Here is a 21,127-nt window from a genome sequence, read left to right as displayed (position 1 = left end):
TCCGCTCCCTGCGCGCGCCTGCCCCCTGCCGGGGAGAGCGAGAGAGAGAAAAGCGGGGGAGTAGAGGGCGGGTCCGCGCAAGGGCTGCCGGGACGGTGGCGGCTACGTGATGGGGGGTGGGGCGCGGGGGTTGCTGGGAGCTGTAGTCCGTCCCGTGGTGCCTCGCGCCGCCGTCCGCCCCTGCGGCTTCCCAAGATGGCGGACCGGCGGCGGCAGCGCGCCTCGCAGGACAGCGAGGACGACTCGGACTCGGCCGCCTCCGACAGCGCCGATTCTGCTGCCAGCGCCGCTCGCTCTCGCTCGGGTTCCGGTTCCCGCTCGGGCTCCGGCTCTCCCCGTCCGCCCCACCGCTCGCCGCGCGGCGCCTCCGGGGCCCTCAGCGCTGGGCCGCGGGGCCGTGGGGCCGAGAGCGCTGCCGGGGGAGCGGCCAAGAGCGCGCCCGAGTCCGAGTGTGTGAGTGCGGGGAGGTGGGGAGGGGGCTTGGGGAGCTGAGGGAACGTGGGGGTAGGTGGGGGCTCGGAGCGGGGGTCGCACTGGGGCCTGGGAGGGGCTGGGGGGACACTGGGGCCCAGGGGGGGCTGAAGAGCTGAGGGAGGACCAGGCTGGGGGGTCGAGGGGGTCTGGGCTGCGTCCCCGCGTTTGTGTAGGGGGGCAGAGCCGGGGCAGCCCCCCAGCTCCAGGCACGGGGCTCCCCCTGTGTCCTGGCTGCCCTCTGGGGTCCCCAAAGCGGGACACGGTGGGTGGGTTCGCCCCTGGCCAGGCCTCCTCCTCCCTTCTCCATCAACACCGACCACTGTTTTTTAAAGTGTGATCGCTAAAAACCTTTTACAGGGCAGTTGTGGAGCTGCTCGCCTCACCTCTGTAGGCAGCATTTCTTCTCTGTCATTTTATGGCTGGGTGCAATTTTGTCCTGTCCCGGGCATATAGTGATGGTTATTTCCAGCTCCTCCCAAACCACAGTGTATTTCTACACATTTTTTTTTTTGTATTTGGGCTTATGTTGTTAGTGCATTAGCAGTTTTTATTTTTGATCCAAGGTTGGTTTTGCCACACAGCTCCATCAGTCTCTTCTTTTCCAAAAAATTTTCCCTATCCTGAGCTGTTTCCCTTCATCCAGCATCTTTTGTCAGGCCTAGGGTTGTGTTTCTGTCACTGGAGTCTCTAGCAGATGTCTGCCTGAGCTCACTCCTGCTTGGCATCTGTTCTCTGTTCCTGGGCTCCTGCTTTAAGTAATCCTCTTGTCCTTTCCTGAGTCAGCTGTCTGACTCTCCATCACTGAGATGTCTGTCCGTGTCGCTCTCTTCCCTCCAGAGTCCCCCAGCACTTAACACATTTTTCCTTCAGCTGCATTCCCACTCCAGAAGGATCTTAGAGAAAGCCACCGACGGCCCTGAATTTGTTTTTTCTGTCTCAGTCATTGAAGCTGAACTTCCAAGGGCAGATGTGATGGGACCGGGGCTAAAGCTTGTCCTGGTTTTGTCTGGGATTGTAGGATGCTGCAGGGACACAGCTGCTGCCCTTCCCTTCTGCTAATGCACCTTTCTCTGCCTTTCTCTGCAGGAAAGCGAGGATGGCATTGAAGGAGATGGTGAGTAATGGCTTCCTCTGGCACTGCAAGTGCTGTCTGGGTGCAGAAAGTGAAAACTGGACTAAGCACCATTTCTTTCCTCCCCCCCACAGCTGTACTCTCGGATTACGAAAGCACAGGAGAGTCAGAGGTAAGAGGAGTTTTCTGTTCAGAGGCTTCTGCTGGGTGACTGCATCTTGTGTAATTTTAGCAGAAAACCCAGTTTGTGTCCTTTGTTCTCTTCCCCTCACCCTGTGGCAGTGATTGCCTTTGTCTCAGGGTACCAACTGAGCCACAGCTGAGGGAATTGGCCCAAGCCCCTCGTCAGGCAGGGCTCTGGTGAACAGTCCTGGCACTGGGAGAAGCTGCCTGTGGATACTGTCAGGAGGGTTTGCCACGGCCAAGAAGGGTGTGGAAGGAAGTGTGGGATGCTTGTTGCATTGTAATTAGTTAAAATTAAAACCCTAAGTGCTGTGTTGGAAGCTTCCCAGGCAGCATCCCTGTCTACTGCTTCTGGAGGAGCAACACCTCGAGTGCTCTGCACTGAGAAAATTCCCCCTTGTGTGCACCAAGGCCTGCACTGGGGAGGCTGCTGGAGTTTCCCTGGATTTTTAGTTCAGAACTGTAAATTTATCATCTCCAGGAAGTTTAGGGAAGTTCTGGTTTCTAACAGTTCTGATGAAGGTTTTCTAGTTGAAAGCTTCTCTTGAGACGGGTTTCGGGGATCTTGAAGGGGGCAGCGGTTAGAGAAAACACCCAGCCCCAAGGCAGGTGACATCAAAGTCGATAGGGGCTGTTAATTGATGAATTAATCACTGCTGTTAGTGAGGAGGGAGTGCAGTGGGCTGGAGAAGAGGCACGGGGAGGGTGAGGACAGCTCCCTGTGTTCACCCTGCAGCAGCTCTTCCCGCGTGGAGGCTTGCCGGAGGCTGGGCGGCTGGAGCAGCGGGGGTATTGCATCACTGACATGCCAGGATGACTCTGTTCCTGTGCCTAAAAATAATGCCACGTCTGGGTTTCCCCAACGTAAACAAAAGGAGCAGTTGATGTGCAAATACGCTGTGTTGAAAGAGAAAAATAGAGCAGTCTTTTTGTTAATGATGCAGAGCTATTTTTAGTGCCAGCTCCAGCCTGAGCGAGGCTGGCGGGCTCCTGGAGGGTGAAATGAGGTCACGCTCCTGTGAGCAGAGTGCTCCGAGTGAGTCAGCTGAGTAACTCCAGGGAATTTGGAAACGTGGCGCGGGCTGGATCTGGGCCCTGGCTGTGGGAAGGAAGGGACTGTCTGAGGGCCCTTGTTCACAGCTTGCCTGAGCCCTTTCCTCTTCAGAGGCTGTGGCTTTGTGGGGGAGTTGGTCCTGGCTCTGTTCTGAAAAGCCTGACTCCTTGGTGGGAGAGGTGTTGGGTTTAGTCTTTGCTTTTTTCTATAAAAATAGAGGAGTAGGAAGGACCTTGAGAGCAGATCCTCTGCTATGAGAGAGTTGGGTTTCTACCAGCTGGAACAGAGATCTAACTCCACACACAGAGTCTTCTGGGATAATTCCCAGGGGACCTGCTGGTAAAGGTGTGTGCATTTGGGCTCTTCTAGGCACAGGAAGAGGATTACAGCGAAGAAGAAAGTGCCAAAGTGGAACTGAAGCAGGACAGTAATGGTTCCTGTGAGTCAGCAGCAAAAGCTGAGAAAGGGGATGAGAAACATGACCCCAAAGGTGCTGTGACGGGTGAGAGGCAAAGCGGGGATGGGCAGGTAGGTGTTAAACATGCATTCTCTGGGCTGTTGGGGGGCTTCTGGCAGAGGGACTGCTGCAGTGGTGAGAGCTGGCTGATTTTGACAGGAGAGCACTGAACCTGTTGAGAATAAAGTTGGGAAAAAAGCTCCCAAGCACCTGGATGACGATGAGGATCGGAAGAACCCAGCTTACATCCCACGCAAAGGGCTCTTCTTTGAGCATGACCTCCGGGGGCAGACACAGGAGGAGGAGGTCAGGTACGTGAGTGCCCCCCATGTGTCTGGGAGGGTGAGGCTGGTTCCCAGGCCAGCGTTTGGCCACGACTCCTTGCTTCAGCACTGGGGAGGTCTCTTCCTCAGTTGTCCGCTTGCAGCATCCTGCCAGGGCAATCTGGCTTCTTGTTTTGAAGGAAATACTGAGGATGGTGTGAAAAAACCCATAAGGAGAGCCTCTTGCCAGTGAGCAGGGACCCTTCATGCTGCTTTTCAGAAATAGCAGTGGGTAGAGCAGCAGCTGCTGGGCAGGAAGAGTGGGAGGAAGAAGAGACACTGTCTCCTGTGCACACTCTGCCCTCAAAGTGTTCCATCGGTCACCGTGGGGCTGGTTGAAGTCTCCTCAGCTTCACAACAGCTTCTTTGTCCTCCCCCAGGCCAAAGGGTCGTCAGAGGAAGCTGTGGAAGGATGAGGGCCGCTGGGAGCACGACAAATTCCGGGAGGATGAACAGGCCCCCAAGACCAGGCAGGAGCTGATTGCCCTGTATGGTTATGACATCAGGTCAGCTCACAACCCCGATGACATCAAGCCCAGGAGGATGCGCAAACCCAGGTGAGCAGCAGAATCAGCTCAGAGCCTTTCTTGGCCCCGAGGGAGATGAATCTGAAGCCATGAAGAGGGAAAGCCCTTCATTGGCTTTGGCCCCCGGGTGGGACCTCGGCCCCAGGAGTTCAGGGTGCTGCACTTGCACTGTTCTTCCTCCTCAGGTTTGGGAGTCCTCCTCAGCGAGACCCAAACTGGTCCAACGAGAGGCCAAACAAGCCCCCAAGGCACCAAGGTGCAGACAGCATCTCGGCTCCCCCTCGAACCTTCACCAACAGGAGCTCAGCTGGAACAGGGAGGATGCCCCCACCTCGGAACTACCCAAGGGTTGGGGGCTACAAAGAGACCCGGCCGAGCTACCGCGCTGCCGAAGCGAGCGCCCAACATCTGTCCCGAAACGGGGAGCAGGGGAAGCAGGAGAGCAGCTACAGAGCCAAACGTGGAGAGCAAACCCCACCGAGGGACAAATCACCTGAGATGGAAGTGGTGCACATCCATGGCAGCCCTGCCAAGGAAGAGATTGCTTTGGAGAACCAAGCTGCAGCTGGTGATGCTGCACAGCCACCACCAGACAGACCAATTGAAAAGAAATCTTATTCCCGGGCAAGAAGGACCAGAATGAAAGCTGGGGATGCAGGGAAGCTGGCAGATGAAGTGCCCCCCTCGGAAGGGCTGACTCCTGTGCCTCCAAAACCTATGCAAGCTGAGACCTCCCCCCCACCAGCCAAGAGCAGTAACTGGGAGTCAGCAGTAGAATCCAGCTTGGATGGACTCGAGCAAGAGATGACCCAGATGAATCTCAGCGAACAGAACTGGACCCCAGGGCAGTCACAGTTCATCCAGCCCCGAGATCTGAGAGGTAAGTGGGGGTAGGAGGCTGCAGGCTCTTGGTTTTCCACTGCAGCCCCAGTCAAGGGTGTGTTCCTGTGGTCAGAGCTGAATTGTCTCTGCCTTGGTCCAGCCTCAGTGTAGGGGTGTGATGGGGATCTGTGCTGTGTGTGGAAATGGCTAAAAGGGGCAAAACAGAAAAGAAAAAGGGGTAGATGAAATACTTGGGTGCAGGTTAATTGAAGTAGGGCTGAGATGAACATAAACCTTGATCCTTTAGCTCTGCTTTGTGTTGAGAATGGGGCAGGCTCAGTTGAGCTGAAGGCCTGTGTGTGTGCAACAGGCAGCAGGGCCTGGGGTGGTGTGAACCTGAGCCCGGCTGCTGCAGCAGGAGCTGGGCAGGTCAGGAGTATTGTGCTCTTCTGTCAGGTGAGGGTAACAAATCATCAGGCTCCTGTAATCCCCTGCTCATGAGCAGGAGAGAATTTCCTCTCTTTATCAGCTTATTTCCTAGCACTGGGATTAGGTTGCCACTAGCTAAGGCCTGACTGGGACCAGCAGATCCATTTATGCCTGGTAGGAGGAAGCTGCTGTTGGCTGAAGGAGGTTCCTGTAGCAGGACAGTTCTAGCTGAGCATCCATCTCAAAGGTCATTGGGGTATAATTAGAGTTAGAGTCTTTTCTGGAGAGTGTTTGAGTCCTTCCTGAGGGAAATAAAACTGGAGCAAGGAGAAGGAAGAGACTTTGCTGCTTTCATAAGCATCTCTTGAGGGTTAGGTCATGAGACCATCAGGAACTGGTACAATCTGTGTGAGCAGCCCCTTGGTGTCAGCTGCAGGGGCAAGTGGGCAGCTTAAAATACACCAGTGGAATGAGAGTTCAGAAGTGATCTGCAGCTGAGTTTATGTACCTTTTTTTTAATGCTGAAAAATAAAGCATCTAAACAAATCTAGCACGAGGCAGCCCTAGACTGCAGGCAGGAGACCACTTTCTGTCTGTAAGATGAGGAATATTTTAATTGTTTTTTTAGTGTGATTTAAAAGGCGTTGAGCAGTGTGGATGATCACACCATGGCACAGCAGCTTCTGATTTGTGCTGAAATGTTTAAAATTGTAACTAAGAGCTGTTAGGAAGTTCCTTGTCATGAAAGCAAGAGCTTCCCTGGCACCTCCCAGTGGGGTGAGGTGGCTGTTTATGGAGAATGAATGCAAACCATAATAACCAGTTTGTTTCCTCCTCAGGTATTCCTAACCATATGCACGTGGGAACTGGGCCACCACCTCAGTTTAACAGGATGGAGGAAATGGTAAAGCTCGTTGAGTGACTTTTTTTTTTTTTTTTCAATATATTTGTCCCTTGGGCTTTAGCAGTGGGAGGTGTGGCACTGCCCCTGGTCCCCTCAGCCTTTCCCTGGTTTTGCTGTGTGACTCAGAAGTTTGCATGGTTTTGGGGGGAGCAGGTGGGTGCTGCTGCCCCTCACTGGTGCCTTTTTGGGCTCTTGCAGGCAGTGCAGGGAGGCCGTGTCAAACGCTACTCCTCGCAGCGGCAGAGACCGCCGGTGCCAGAGCCTGCACCCCCCATGCACATCAGCATCATGGAAGGGCACTACTACGACCCACGTGAGTGTTTCCCCTCCCTGTGTGCTCCCTGAGCAGCTGCAGACCCACCCCTCTTTTCAGGGTGGGGTAGTTGGGGGGCTTTGTTTTCCTTTTCCTTGGTAAATCAAGTCGCTCTGGGGCTAAAAAGCTGCTCTGAGCCTCCCTGGTTGGTGTTTAACCCTGCTGACATGCAGTCAGTGTTTCCACCTCTCTCAGACACTGCTTTACTTCCATGAGAACACAGAGTTAAAATTAACTTGAAATCAGAGCAATGTCTTTGAGATTTAAGGGCACAACAAGACCGAGGATGGGTTAGGAATTTCCTCCAGCATTTAAAGTGTTGGAGAAGAAATTCCCCGAGTGTTCTCCTGCTTTGCAGAGGGAGTAGGAGGTTTTTCTGTTGGGAGTACATAGCATCTGTGTGCCTGGTAGACTGCGTGTGACTTGCTGCAGTAGAATAAAATTCAGTGGAGCTTTTCCTTACCAACTGTTGTGTGTTGCAGTACAATTCCAGGGACCAATCTACACCCACAGTGAGAACCCGGCCCCACTGCCACCCCAAGGGATGATTGTGCAGCCGGAGATGCACCTCCCTCATCCAGGTGAGGAATCAGCAGAGCAGGGGAGCAACTGCCACTGAGGTTGTGGTTGTGCCCTGTGTCGGGTAGCAGATAGCTCTGGGTTTGCAGAGCCTCTGTTGCTGGGGGAATCCATTTTCTCTGTTTCTACAACATGGAAGAGGCCTCCATGAGGCTGGATCTATACAAATTTTAAGGAATGAAAAACAGGTGTTTCTGGTCCTTGCAGCCTGTGCAGGACTGAGGTGATTGAACACTTTGGCAGCAGGTTCTGTGCAGACCCTTCTGGCTGAGTCACTTCCCTGTCACTGATGTGGTGGGCTCTGCCAGCTGCTGGGCTGGTTCTTCAGTCCCAAATGAAAAGCAGAAATGAGAGCTGATGAATTGGCAAGTTCTCCATCTCACACACAAAAAACAGTTTCCTGAAGTGGTTGTGCTGACTGGGGCTGTGTGCCATTCCAGTGATCTGGAACCTGGCAGTAGGGAGGGGGTTGGGGGTTCCCTTTCCCCTTCCCCAGCCTGGAGCTGAGGTCTGGTGGCTGCAGGGAGGGCCTTTGAACCCAGTGCTGCTCCCAGTGCTGCTCCCTCTGCTGCACTGGCACCTCCCCAGTCCTCCACGGGATGTGTGGCCTCTGCATATGACATCACATTCTGTTTATTTTTGTCATTCCTCAGGTTTACACCCCCACCAGACCCCAGCCCCCATGGCAAACCCTGGGCTCTACCCCCCACCAGTCTCCATGCCCCCTGGGCAGCCCCCGCCGCAGCAGCTGCTTGCACCAACTTACTTCTCCCCTCCTGGAGTCATGAATTTTGGGAATCCTGGCTACCCCTACCCCCCAGGAGCACTGCCCCCCCCACCCCCTCCTCATCTCTATTCCAACACCCAGGTGAGTTCCTTCCTGAGCAGGAGCTGTCAGGAGCAGGTGGGATTCTGGGCAGGGTGGGTTATGTGCTTCCCAGCTTTCTGGGAGAGGCTGGGGAGCAACTGGGCTGCTCCCTGGTGGGAGGTTGTTTACTCCCTCTCTTCCTATGGGGTGGGGAACTGAAAGGAATTTATTCCATAGCTGCTGTGCAGCTGCCCTGGATTTAGCAGATAGTGGGTGAAATTGGGGGATCACCAAATTGAAGTCTTCCCCTAGGGAACAGGGAAACAGCCCACTGGGAGCCTGTGGACTGTTGCATTCCCTCCAAGTCCATGCTCAGGCAAAGACACCTTGAAAATTGTTTCTGCTTGAGGTGGAGGCAGGAGGCTGGCAGCTGGCTGGTGCTGTTCTTTGGCACCATGTGGGAAAGCCTGTGGTGTGACCAGCGTGGGGCTGGCTCCTCCTGCCCCACAGCCCACCTCTGTGTATGCAGTAGAGGCTGGGCAAGGAGGAGACTGATTTCCATGGGTGTTGTGATGAGGAACCCATGGTGGTTGTGTTCCCATGTCCCCAGCCATGCTCCCAGCACACGCTGACACGAGCAGCACACGGCTGACACGCAGTGGCAGCCCAGAGATGTGCACTGTGCTCCCAGAGCCCTGCAGCCTCCCTGACCTTCCTTGCTGCCCTGAGCCCATTCCAGCTGCCTCCACATGGAATCCCCCTGGTTTTGGGGCAGATTCTGAGCCCCAGGACAGCCCTCGGGGATCTTGATATGAAAGGAAACAATTGTTACCTGCCTGGGCTGTGCAGAGCAGCAGTAGCTGCTGATGTTGCAAAGCACAGAAATGGTGTGGCAGTTGGGAACTGCAGGGCAAAGGAACCTGTCAGCCACCCCCTGAAGCCTCTGTCAGCCACCCCCTGAAGCCTGGACAGTGTCTGCCCACCCTGCCAAGGCAGGGGGACCTGTGGAGGGGCAGGGAGTGGACATGGAGCTCTGGGAACTGTAGGTGCTGTTATTCTTTCTATCCTTAGGGAGCACAGCACAAATCACCCCCCCATTCCCCTGCTGCTGCTCCTCACCCTCAGGACTGGATGGTGGCATCTTTCCACAGCCTGGCTGTGTGCCATAAGTGATGCCTGAGACACAGGGGGGGCTCTCATGGGTGGTGCAGCCCCCCCAGTGACAGTCACTGATGCTTCTGCTCTCTGGGGACCGCAGGCCCAGTCCCAGGTGTATGGAGGGGTGACGTACTACAACACTGTCCAGCAGCAAGTGCAGCCCAAGCCTTCTCCACCTCGAAGGACATCCCAGCCTGTCACTATCAAGCCACCACCTCCTGAGGTACCGTCCCCTCAGCGTGAGTCTGCACCTGTGTGATGCTGTACCCCTGGGGTTTGCGCCATGCTGCAGTCTCCCTCTCCCATCCAAAAAAATACACGTTGTTCCAAGGAAATCTTAACCTGTCTAACCTTTGACATGTCCCAAACCTCAGCTTCTCGTTGCAGGTGGTAAGCAGGGCTCCAGTTAATTTGAGTTTCTAAATACTTTAAACTAAACCCACGTAAAAAAGTAAGTCTAAAGTTGGCTCTTGCCTTTTTATTTACTTATTTATTTATTTGCTCAGGGTAGAAAAATAAGAGAGCAAAAATCCAGTCCTAAGCCACAAGGCAGTGACTCCTCTGGAAGGATAAATGTCGAGAGTTTAGTAGATCATTTGGGCAAGGGACTTGAAGGCTTTCCAGAGGTGGGAGCCCTTCCTCTGCGCTGGGAGCAATGTCCAGGGTTGTGTCTGTGCTTCCCAGAGTGCCACGTGTGTGCTTGGTTTCCTTTCTCATACCTTGCTCAGCACATGGGAGCAGAGCAAACCAGAATTGTGGCAAGCCCAGGCCCGGGCAGGCATGAGCCATTGTTTCCCTGTACAGGGGGAAGCAGCAGAGTGAAGGGCTGGGAAACGTGCAGTGTTTGTAAATCCACTGTGAGATCATCTGCTCCAGGGGCCCTTCAGAAGGCCTCGGGAGGGCAGAATGTTTAACCACGAAGAGAGCTTGGTTGAGGGGAGCCAGTTGTGCCCAGAGCAGACACGCAGGCAGCTGGCAGCAGGGGTGGGTGGGTGCTGGGTGGGTGTGTTTTGGCACCCCGAGGTAGAGGGTGTTTTGCTGGAGGTAGCGCAGCGACCCCCACACAGTATCTGCAGTGGGGTGTCCTCAGCCTCTCCCTCTCTTTCTTCTTCCTCACCAGGACAGCAAAAGTGAAAAATCAAAGGAGAGGAGCAACACGTAGGGATGCAGCAGTGGGAATCCCAGCGCCAGCCTTGGCACCTTGGCAAGGAGGAAGCTGCTGCCTGGGAAAGGCTCCTTCCCTGTGCGTAGGTGAGGCAGCGGGATGAAATTGGCTGCACCGTCTTGTGCTCAGGGCCAGGCACCTTCCCTCTCTGGTTTTACTGGTGCCCTCCTGAAAACCATCTCACCGTTGCTGACCTGCCCTCCTCCCCCCAGCTGGGGCACAGAGGTCACCCAAGAACCAACCCCCAGAGTCAGTCCTTGGCCACAAGTTCTCGCAACTTCTCTCTCTTACTAAATGTCTGCCCTTTTCCCTCTCTAGGATGTTAAACCCGACTGGCTTGATTGTGGTCTCTGTTTTTATTTAAGAAATGAAGCAGCTCCTTCAGTAAAGCTGATTTGTTTCTTTTGGGTATTTTGAATTTGTTTGTCTGGCTAACTGGAGCGTAACATCCCCTGCCCCCCGTGGAGACAGCTGAGAAGTTAATTCTTCATTTCCATTCTCTATTTTAAATTAGCAAGTTTATTTCTGCCATTGTTTAAGCACAGAAGGGACAGCTGAGCGACAGGAGTCTATCAGGAACGTGCTGGCTCTGCAGGCTCTTCATTTAGAAGCTCCTCCTGTTTCTTTTTCCAAACAAGCCCTGTTGGTAACTCGTGCCATTGGTACTTTCTGTCCGTGTCTGTGCAAGCCCTTGCTTCTCATCGGGTGGGAATCCGTGTGCAGGAGCACGAGGTGACCCCTTTCCCTCAGCCACCAGCACCCTTTGCCCAGCAGGGGCACATTTCCACCTCTGTCTCTGCCAAATCTGTGGCAGGGAGGGCGGTTTATGGGCGTCCAGGCGCCTGGGCGCTGCCGGAGCAGCCAAACCAGCCCGACAGGGGAAGGGGAGGGGAGGGTGGTTCGCTCCCAGCGCTTGGGTGTTGCTGCAGAGGGTGTCTGAACCCGCCCCGGCGCATCCAACCTGGAAGAGAAGCTCCCAACCTCTGTTCCTGCCCTCCCCAAATCCCGCCTTCCCCCCGGGGGTGGCGGCAGCAGCCTCGCTTCCCCCGTTGGGATTTGGAGGATGATCTGCCGGGACGGCTGTGCCAAGCTGTGCCCGCAGCGTTGCGCCCGCCTCTCTGCGGCACCGCGGCTCCGGCTCTCCCGGTCAGGCTCGGGCTTGGCCGGTGTCCTGGCAGCCGTTTGCAAATTGCGTTAGGAAACTTGGCAAGGTGAGCGAGCTCCGAGCCCCGCTGCTCGCCCCGAGCACGTGCTGGGCAGCGTGGGGACAGCGTGGGGACGTGCCAGCTGCCGGTGCAGCCGAGGGGACCTTCGCTGCTCTGAGCAAGTGGCGTCTTGGCCTCTGTGTCCCCATCTGCAGCAGGGGAGGGGGCCCGGCAGCCCACCTGCCCACTCTCCAACTGAGATCTCTTCCTGCATGCTCTGCTCTCCAGCAGAAATCCCTCCTTTGTTTGTTGGTTGTAACCTGAGGACCTTTCCTACCTGATGTCAGGTGTCAGAGCAATGTTTTCCAAGCAGAAATCCTTCACGTTTTCCATGTTCCTATTTTCTCTGCCTTAAGGCTGAAATGTATCCTTAACATATCAGTAACTTGACTGACATCCTGGACCTTACAACACTGTGATGAGTTTTTGGGTTTTATTGTTTGGATTCCTGTCCTGTAGGAGTGCACATTTGTAACCAGCATCGGCGCATGGATGAGAACACATTTTAGAAAACACAGCTCTACTGTCTCTTTCTTGGGGCTGAGATATGCCAGGAGGGCCAACCCTGTGCTCGGAGCTTCTCTCCCCCTTTCCAGGAGCTCCCATACCCCCAGGGAGCAGATGCAGCCCATCCCCAAGCCCAGCTCAGTGGGGGAGTAAGCCCCCTCCTCTCCCTGCAGCCTCTCTCACTCGCCAGGGAAGAACCAACTGGTGTGTGGGTGGTGGGAGCTGCTGCCCGTGTGTTTTTGTGCCCACCTGCATCCACCTCGGCACCACCACCGCAGCCTCCTGGCTTCCCACGGCAAACAGGGTGGGGGGTGGTGTGTACTTCCCTCTTGCACCCTCCCAGTCCCCCAGAATTGCAGGGAAGACTCTTCAGTGTCTGCCCTCACTGCCAGCAGCAGAGTTGGGGTCCTGGAGCCCACCCAAGAGCAGCCATGCTTCCTGTCACCATCCCCTGCCTCAGTTTCCCTTCCTGGCAGAGGGCTCAGGGCTGAGCCTGGTTGAGGGACCATCACAGAGACCTTGTGGAGAAGCAGCCACTCCGCTGAGGGGGGGTCTCTCCCCCTCCCTAATGCCTGGATCCCCTCTCCCAGCGCTGCAGCTGGGAAGTGGGTTAAGGCGCTGGTGCAGGGAGGGATTTTTCCCTCAGTGTAATTTTTCCCTCCTACACAAGGTCTGTTTTCAGCAGTGCCTGGAGGCTTCACACCCCCCGCTCGGCTGCTGGGGCGGGGGGAGGCAGCGCGGCTGCAAATGGAGGTGCAGGCTTTGGGAGGGAAGAGACTGCTCTAGATCCCAGCTCGTTAGGAGAAATAACAGCAAATTAATTAAGCTAATAACTCGCTCTGTGCCAGCAGTGCCCCCGTCCATGCTGAGCTGGGGGAGAGGAGGTGGGCCGAGTTGCCAGGCCTGGATATGGGGCACATCTCCCAGGAGTGAGCGTGGCTCAATGCTCTGGGTCCTTCCTCACACTGCAGCCCCACTGCCCACCAGCTCCCGTGGCCTCTCTCTGCCTCAGTTTCCTCTCCTGCCTCCTCTGGGCTCTGCTGCTCATAGGGGACACCCTTGATAATCACCTCAGGGAAAAGGGGATGGAGGAGCTGGGCTGGGTGGGAGTGTTTTGTGGTCTTGGGTAGGATGTGGGGGGGTCTGAGTGCCGGGGCTGGAAGGGCAGGTGGAGGAGAGCCGTGCCATGCCATGCCATGCCATGCCGTGCCATCCCTCCAAGGCCCTGTGCGGGTGGGGACAGGGACGTGGGGACACGTTTTGCTGCTCCCGGATGGAGTTGCCAAGCAACTGCCGGGTGGAGGCGAAGTATGAACAAAGAGGGAGCTGCCGGGACCCCCAACCTTCCATCACTCCCCACATTCCCCTGGGCCCTGCATGCCCAGGCAGCGGGGTGCAGTGAGGCTATGGGGTCACTCTCCACTCTCACATCCACCCCTGTCCCACATGGGACTGTAAGCAGAGAACAAACCCGAGGAGGTGGCGATTGGAAGGGTACGGGGGATCTGTGCCCCCACTGCTGTGCTGTGCTCGAGGGGTGGCAGCCCCGGCGCCTCCCGAGCCGCTCGCAGCGAGACCGGGGGCCGGGCAGGGCGGGTGCTCGGCACCCAGCGGGCAGGGGGACGGTGGCTCTGCCCCGGGCGGGCGCCACGTCCCACCCTGCCCTGCCCCGGCACCTGCCCCGTCTTGCCATCCCGGCAGGGCCTGTTCCGTCCTGGCAGGCTGCACGGGACGAGGGGGTGCAGCTGCTCCGACCTGCCCGGCCCTGCCCTTAGGGCTGCCTAAGCCCCGGAGGGTGCCCACGATGGGGTGGGGGGTCCCGCACCCACCCCCGACCCTTTCCCACGCTGTGACAGGATGCGGAAAACTGGGCTAGGGGGGCAGGGGCAGTCACCGCACGTCTGGGGATGTGCCCTGTGTGGAGGGGACACATGGGGGGACACCAGGAGGGGGACATTATAGGAGGGACCGTCGTCTGTGTCCCGGGGCTGCTGGGGGCTGTGATGGCGTGTGGAGGGTCGTGTGGGTGTGCCAGGAACACAGCGTCGAGGTGTGACAGGGGTGTGGCAGGGGTGTGACGGGTGTGAGACAGCACGTGAGCAGACACCCACAACTGTGTCGGTCTGTCAGAAGGTGTAATGGGGAGGGTGTGACGGGGCCAGACTGTATGGGGGGGTGTTCTCTGCCACCGTGTCCCTTGTGCATGACTGACAGCGTGTGGCCGCGTCCCGGTGTGACGGTGCCGGGGGGGGAAACAGGGGGGTGTGTAACCCATCACCTGTGCGAGGCTGCTGGAGGGCGGCGGGGGGTGACGGTGCCCCACTCTCTGCCTGTCACCGGGGACGGCTCCTCCCCCGGCCCCCGGGCCCGGTGCGGCGGCGGGCGGGGGCGGGCAGGTGCCGGCGGTGGGGCCGGGGGCGGGGCGGAGGGGCGGGCGCTGGCGGCGGCTCCGCCGGGCGCAGCAGGCGCGGGGCGGGCGGGGAGCGGCGCCGGGGCCCGAGCCCGAGCCCGACCGGAGCCGAGCGGAGCCGCCCCCCCCTGCCGCCGCCGCCGCCCATGGACCCCTGAGCCGCCGCCGCCGCCGCGCCCGGGCGGCCATGAAGCCGCTGGAGAAGTTGCTGAAGAAGCCGGGCTCGCACCTGCCCGCCCGCCCTGCCGCCGCACCGGCACCGGCACCGGGACCGCGGCGGCAGAGCCTGTCTCGCCCCCCCGCCTCCCCCGAGGATCCGGCGGGACCGCAGCCGGGGGGTGAGGGTCGGTGGTTGGAGCTGCGGCCACCCGAGGCTCCGCTCCGCTCCCCGGAGGAGCCATCGCCGGGTGGCGACCGGGACCGGGAGCCGCCGAGCCCCGAGCCACCGCCCGCCGCCCGCTGCGGCTGCGCCCCCCCCGCGCCCGCGCCCCCCGATCGGCTCCTGGAGCGGCTGCTGGAGCGACTGCCCGCGGGTGGGGGGCACGGCCGGGGCTGCCCAGCAGGTACCGCGGGCCGGGGCGGGCGGGGGGCGGTGGCTGCGGGACCCCCGGGAGCGCGGCGGAGGGATGGATGGATGGTTGGATGGTTGGAGGGACGGGGGGTGGATGGAGGGGCTGCGGGGGGGGAGCGGGGCGGGGAGAGCGGGGGCAGCGGCCGGGCGCTGCGGTGGGAAATTCGGGGGGGGGGGGATGCGGCAGCGGGCGGTGCTGGGCGCGGGGGGGGTGGCGAGGGTGTTCGATCGGTTCCCGCACAGCCGCGGCCCGGGGGATGCGCTGGAGAACACCGGGGTGGGAGACACTGGGTGCCCGGTGTGGCTCTGACACCGCGCAGGGTGCAGGAGGGTGCCCGGTTGGGGTGGGAAGGTCAGGCTGGGTCCCCGCGGTGCCGGTGGCAACGGGGCGGGCAAAGGTCGAGGGCTCAGGGTGGCAGCTCCGGACCCGGTGGAGGCCGATGGTGGTCGGGCACCGGCTGCCGCTGCCCCGTGCAGAGCCACCAGCCCCCTGGTGAATATTTTCCCGGTGCTAAAATTAGCCCCAACGGGAGCCGCAGTGCTGGGGGGGAGGGGGGGGAGCGGGGGGCGGACACCCCTTCCCTCCGGTGCCGTCCCGTGGCTCCCCGTGCAGAGGTGCCGGGCAGTTTGGGGAGCAGGGAGCTGGGTGGGAACCGGGGGGGATCCTTGCTCCTGCCCTTGTCTCCTGGGGGCAGCGGGGAGCAGTGAGGCACCCCAGCTCCACGCTCTGGGTACGCTGGGGCAGGGTGGGGCTCCCCGACACGGTGGAGCCTTTCGGGTAGAAGCGAGATGAGGCTGGCAGCTCCAGGCCCTGCCTGCACCAACACGCTGCCAGGCCCGGCCCTGCGGTGTCTGAGCTGGATTTGGGGGGGGGGGGAGGGCAGAAGCCATCACGGGGGGCCGGGGGCTCCCACCACCCACGTTCTCCTGGCGTGGGAAAACTTCCTCTGCACCTGCTCCTTGCGGCTCTGGGGGAAGGTGTGGGTGCTGCAGAGGGATGGGGAAACTGAGGCAGGGATGGAGTGCACTGCACCTTGCAGGGATAGGGGGTGTTTGGCTCCTTCTGACCCCCAGGTAGATCCCAACTGGGGGGTACACTTGGGACATGGGAGACACGTACCTGTCCTGGGTGCCCCCCATGCTGCTGGTGCCCCTGCCTGCCCTGGGTGCAGGATGCTGGATGTGGGGCACCAGCCCTGCTGCTCTGGGGGCCTGGGCTGGGGGGGGCGTGGGTCCAGCCTGTGCCCCAGACTGCTGTGTCCTGCTTTCAGCAGCAGCTGATCCCCCGTGGGTGCTGTGCCCCAGCACGGTGGTGCCAGGGGAGCCTCAGCCCTGGCTCGGCACAGATCTGTGACCGGGTTAATGTGCCAGAGCGGGGGGGACGCTGGGCACAGCCCCTTCTGGGAGACCCACTCGAGGCTGCTCTGGGTCGGGCAAGGGAGCGGTGCCTTGACCAAAGGTCGTGGTGGTGGCAGGGTGCTGGCTCCCATGGGCACTGCCAGCTGTGTTGGTCCCATAGCTCACCCAGCTGTGCCAAAACACCCTCTCTGGGGCTGGTGGTGTCCAGAGCCCCCAACCATGGGGACCGGAGCTGGTACCGTGTGCCCTGAGCTTGCCTGCTCAAATAGCCACTGTAGCCACCTCCCCTCGCTGCCTGCCTCAGTTTCCCTATTGCCTTGAGCTGCAGTCGGGCAGTTGTGCTGGAAGGTTGAGGCTCAGGTCCTGCATGCTCCCTGGCCACGGGGGTCCAGGAGTCAGTGCCAAGCACATGGGGCTCAGGAGGTGGTGGTGGACGGGCTGTGCAGGGCAGGGTGCCCATCCTCCCCCCATCTCCCCCAGACTCGCTGCTGGATGACATCGTGCTCACACACTCGCTCTTCCTGCCCACCGAGCGCTTCCTGCAGCAGCTGCACCAGCAATATCCTTGGGGGGGGCATGGGACGGGTGGTGGGCTGCCAGGAGGAGGGGCATGAGGGTGTAATGGGGAGGGGTCCAGGGATGGGCACAGGGAGAGTGTGAAGGTGCAACAAGGAGGGCGTGAGGGTGCCAGTGGGATGAGCATGAGTGTGGCACAAGGGTGAGCACGGGGCTGTGAGGAGGGGGGCAGCAGGGTGCCATGGGGTGGGGGGGCACACAGGAGCAGTGAGCAGGGAATTGGGGTGCTGTGAGGGTGGGTGCAAGGCAGGCGATGGGGTGCTACCAGTGTGGGGACGAGAATGCTCACAAGGGGTGCCCGGGGTCCCTCCTTGCCGTGGCATCTCCTTAACGGTGCCACTTTCGTGGTGGTGGGGGGCAGCCCCCCACCCCACTGGGAGGAGGGGGCCGGGCTGCGGCGCAAGCGGGCAGTGCTGTCTGTGCTGCTGCATTTCCTCGACACCTACAAGGGGCTGCTGCAGGAGGAGGAGAGCGCCGGGAAGGTGATCAAGGTGGGTGCCTCCCGCTCTCGCAGCCCCCCAATCCCTCCAGCCCCCTCCCTAATCCCCTCTTGTGCCCCCTCAGGAGCTTTATCTGCTGATCATGAAGGACACGTCCCTCTACCATGACCTGGAGGATGAGATCCTCAAGCTGCACCAGCTTGTGGAGACGGTGGAGCTCAAGTGAGTGGGGGGACAGGGGCTCCTCAGGAAGGACAGGGAGTCCCCAGAGAGAGGGTTCAGCAGGTCCTGGAAGTTAGGTGTCCCCAGAGGGGTCAGGGGGTCTCCAGAGGGGCTGGAGGGTGCTGAGGGGGCCCTGCCTGACCCCACACTGGTGCTGTAGGGTGGCCGAGGAGACCCCCCCCCCGAACAAGCAGGTGAAGCCGCTGTTCAGGCACTTTCGCCGCATCGACTCCTGCCTGCAGACCCGCGTGGCCTTCCGGGGCTCCGACGAGAGTGAGTGACCACGTCCCCTCCTGCAAGGGGCTCTGCCTGTTCTGTGCCTCAATATCCCCAGCTGGGACTCCGAGGTGTCCCAGGGAGGTGCAGGTGACCATCACGGCCCTGACAACCCCCCCCCCCCTTCTGCTTCTCCCCAGTTTTCTGCCGTGTCTACATGCCCGACCACTCCTACGTCACCATCCGCAGCCGCCTCTCGGCCTCGGTGCAGGACATCCTGACCTCTGTCACCGAGAAGCTGCAGTACTCGGAGGAGCAGAGCACCCGCGAGGACGCCCTCATCCTCGTCACCATGGCCTCTTCTGGAGGTGCCCAGGGGTCTGGGGCAGGGGTGTGTGTGTGTGGGTTGTGGGGAGGGGTCTGGCTGGCACTGACCCCCTGTCTGCAGAGAAAGCGGTGCTGCAGCCCAGCGAGGAGTGCGTCTTCACCACCCTGGGCATCAACAGCCACCTCTTCGCCTGCACCAGAGACACCTTTGACTCCCTGGTGAGCACCACCCTAGAGACCCCTCTCCTGTCCCCCCTCCCCAGGACACCATCCCACCCTGGGCAGAGGATGAAGGACCCTCCTACAAGACCCCTCCAGCAATGTCCTCATGTCCCCCTGTGCGGAAGAGGGGGAACCCTCCTGCATGCTCCAGCACCCTCCGAGCATCCCCATGGTGTCCCCTCACAGGTGCCACTGCCCGAGGAGATCCAGGTGGTCCCTGGGGACACAGAGATCCACCGCGCCGAGCCGGAGGAGATCGCCAACCACCTCACTGCCTTCCACTGGGAGCTCTTCCGCTGCATCCATGAGGTTGGGGGGTGGGGGGGGTGGCTGGGGGTGGCTGTTATGCTGTGGCAGGGAGGGACCCTGGTGACATTCTTGTCCCCTTCCTCTGCAGCTGGAGTTCGTGGACTACGTGTTCCATGGGGAGCGGGGCCGGCGGGAGACGGCAAACCTGGAGCTGCTGCTGCAGCGGTGCAGTGAGGTGCAGCACTGGGTGGGCACTGAGCTGCTGCTCTGCGAGTCACTGGGCAAGCGTGCCCACCTCCTCAAAAAGCTCATCAAGATCGCTGCCATGTGAGTGTGGGGATGGGGGTGTATGTGCGTGGGAGTTCCCCTGCCACCCCCTGACCCTCTTCCCCCCTCCCCTCTCCCAGATGTAAGCAGAACCAGGACATGCTCTCCTTCTACGCCATCGTCATCGGGCTCAACAACGCTGCCATCAGCCGCCTGCGCCTCACCTGGGAGGTAAGAGGTGCTCATGGACCCCCCCCAGGTGTTCATAGAGCCCCTCAGGTGCTCATGGACCTCCCCCCTTCCCTGGACTTGTCTTGCAGAAGCTCCCTGGGAAATTCAAGAACCTGTTTCGGAAGTTTGAGAACCTGACGGTGAGCACCGGGGCACCTGTGGGGTGTGTGGGAGCCTCCGTTCCCCCCTCCCCCCCAAGAGATTTGGGGAGTTGGTGGGCAGGGGTGTTCCCACACCCTCCCTGGGTGTCTCTGTCCCCCCACCCCAAGGCAATGCAGCTCTGTGCCCACAGCAGCCAGTATGGTGGGGGTATGGGGCAGGGTGCTGGCATCCATGGGGAGCTGACCCTACCCCCCCCCGTCTCCCTCCAGGACCCCTGCAGGAACCATAAGACTTATCGTGAGGTGCTGGCCAAGATGAAACCCCCCCTCATCCCCTTTGTGCCGCTCATCCTCAAAGGTGAGGGGGGCACAAGGGCTGCCTGCACCCCACGGTGGGCCAGGGTCCCACTGCTGTCCCATGGAGCCCCCTCTTACTTCTTGATTCTTCCCCAGATCTGACATTCCTGCATGAAGGCAGCAAGACCCTCCTGGATGGGCTGGTCAACATGGAGAAACTGGTGGGTGCCCCTCAGTGATGGGGGGGACATGGCTGAGGGATTCCAGGGTGAGGCCAGGGAGTGGAGACCCCACTGAGGGGCTGGGACCCTCCTATCCCTGCAGTGGATTGGGGAGGGCAGGGTCCCTGGTGATGGGGGTGCCCCAGGGTGGGGACAGTTCCCAGGTTCCTGGGGGGGCCAGGCAGGGTCTCGTGGGTCTGGGGGCTGACAGGGGCTGCTCTGTGCCCCAGCACTGCATTGCTGAGAAAGTGAGGACCATCCGCAAGTACCGCAGCCGCCCTCTCTGTGAGTAAACCGGGGGGGTGAGGGGACCCCCCAGCACCCAGCGGGTGCCGGAGGGAGCTGACCCCATGGGGTGCGGGATACGTGTGGCCCTGCCACCCCCACCGCTGTCCCCAGGGGGTGGGGATGTGTCTGGGACCTTCATCCCTCCATCCCATTCCCCCATCCCCACGTCCCCATGCCCACCCCTGTTCCCCCACACTGACCCCCCCAGGCCTGGAGCTGGAGGCCTCCCCAGGGCAGCTGCAGACCAAGGCCTACGTGCGGCAGCTCCGGGTCATCGACAACCAGAACCTGCTCTTCGAGCTCTCCTACAAACTGGAGCCGGGCGGACAGTGAGGGCCGGGGGAGAAGTGGGGGGGCAAACCCCGGGACCCCCTCCCCGCCCGGGGGGGCCCAGCCCCCCAGCACTGACGCACTTTGGCCAGGGGCCCCAGCCTGGCACGGGGCTGGGGGGGTTTGGGGGCCCCCGGACCTGTCACCCCTCGCAGCCCCATGGCTGGGGTGCAGGAACCCCCCCCGGGGGCTCCCCTCTATTTTTGTACGTGCCCCCCCCTCCCCGCTCCTCCCTCCCCCGTCCTTCCCCCCCCAGACGTGTATATTTTGTACCGAGCTGCCGTCCGGAATTGTACATTTATTTTTTAAGAAAAAGGAGGAAAAAAAAAAAAAAAAAAAAAAAGAAGAGAACAAAAGCAAAACCCCTCCGGGGGGCGGGGGGGTGTGGAACCCCAATAAAAGGCTGTCCCGGCGCCTGTCTGCTGATGTCATGCTGGGGAGTGATGTCATAGCCGTGCTGCTGCGTGAGGTCACGCCTGGAGCAGGGGGGCTGAGGGGGGGGCTCACAGGCGTTGCCCTCGCCCCGAATCTCCCGTTACCGGCCGGGGCGGGGGGGGCTTCGACCTTCTCGAGGTGGCGGCAGCGCGGAGCCGCTCGGTGACCTCCCCAACATGGCGGCTGCCGGGGCACCTTCCGGCCCTCCCAACATGGCAGGGAGGGGCAGGGATAGTCAAGCCCGGTCGCGGCACGTCCGGCCCTGCATCATCGGCTACGCCACGAACGGGGAATCTCTCCCCGGCTCCGCCGCGCTCTCCTCGGGCCTCCGGACACCCGCGGAACAGGGAGCCCCCGCCGCGCCGTTGACCTTCCCAAAATGGCG

General features: G+C 60.2%; 3 protein-coding genes across 6 annotated transcripts in view; 2 read left to right on the top strand and 1 right to left on the bottom strand.

The window, feature by feature from the left end:
• TOP2A (DNA topoisomerase II alpha) overlaps positions 1-21,127 on the bottom strand; it is an 86,924-nt gene that overhangs the window by 236 nt on the left and 65,561 nt on the right. The gene's annotated exons all lie outside the window — the stretch shown is intronic.
• CASC3 (CASC3 exon junction complex subunit) lies at positions 145-10,679 on the top strand. Of its 4 annotated transcripts, none has more exons than XM_071728620.1 (14): positions 145-453; positions 1,561-1,588; positions 1,681-1,718; positions 3,153-3,311; positions 3,400-3,551; positions 3,944-4,120; positions 4,276-4,970; positions 6,181-6,245; positions 6,444-6,558; positions 7,041-7,139; positions 7,791-8,005; positions 9,204-9,326; positions 9,491-9,554; positions 10,224-10,679. In XM_071728620.1, exons 1-13 carry the CDS (start codon positions 196-198, stop codon positions 9,524-9,526), a joined length of 2,160 nt encoding a protein of 719 aa, XP_071584721.1. In that variant the 5' UTR covers positions 145-195; the 3' UTR covers positions 9,527-9,554; positions 10,224-10,679. The 4 variants fall into 4 exon arrangements, with proteins under 4 accessions (XP_071584721.1, XP_071584720.1, XP_071584719.1 ...); XM_071728619.1 differs by having other exon boundaries at positions 9,478-9,554; XM_071728618.1 differs by lacking the exon at positions 9,491-9,554.
• On the top strand, positions 14,398-20,720 carry RAPGEFL1 (Rap guanine nucleotide exchange factor like 1). Its single transcript, XM_071728628.1, has 15 exons — positions 14,398-14,953; positions 16,801-16,879; positions 17,237-17,387; positions 17,461-17,558; positions 17,719-17,831; positions 17,975-18,142; positions 18,223-18,320; positions 18,510-18,632; positions 18,721-18,899; positions 18,980-19,070; positions 19,160-19,210; positions 19,442-19,529; positions 19,625-19,689; positions 19,920-19,974; positions 20,186-20,720. The coding sequence occupies exons 1-15, from the start codon at positions 14,578-14,580 to the stop codon at positions 20,308-20,310; spliced, it is 1,860 nt and encodes a 619-aa protein (XP_071584729.1). The 5' UTR covers positions 14,398-14,577; the 3' UTR covers positions 20,311-20,720.

The sequence above is a fragment of the Heliangelus exortis genome, chromosome 29 (genome assembly GCF_036169615.1).
Source record: "Heliangelus exortis chromosome 29, bHelExo1.hap1, whole genome shotgun sequence".
In the NCBI taxonomy this organism is placed as follows: domain Eukaryota; kingdom Metazoa; phylum Chordata; class Aves; order Apodiformes; family Trochilidae; genus Heliangelus; species Heliangelus exortis.
This window is presented reverse-complemented; position numbering and strand designations above follow the sequence as displayed.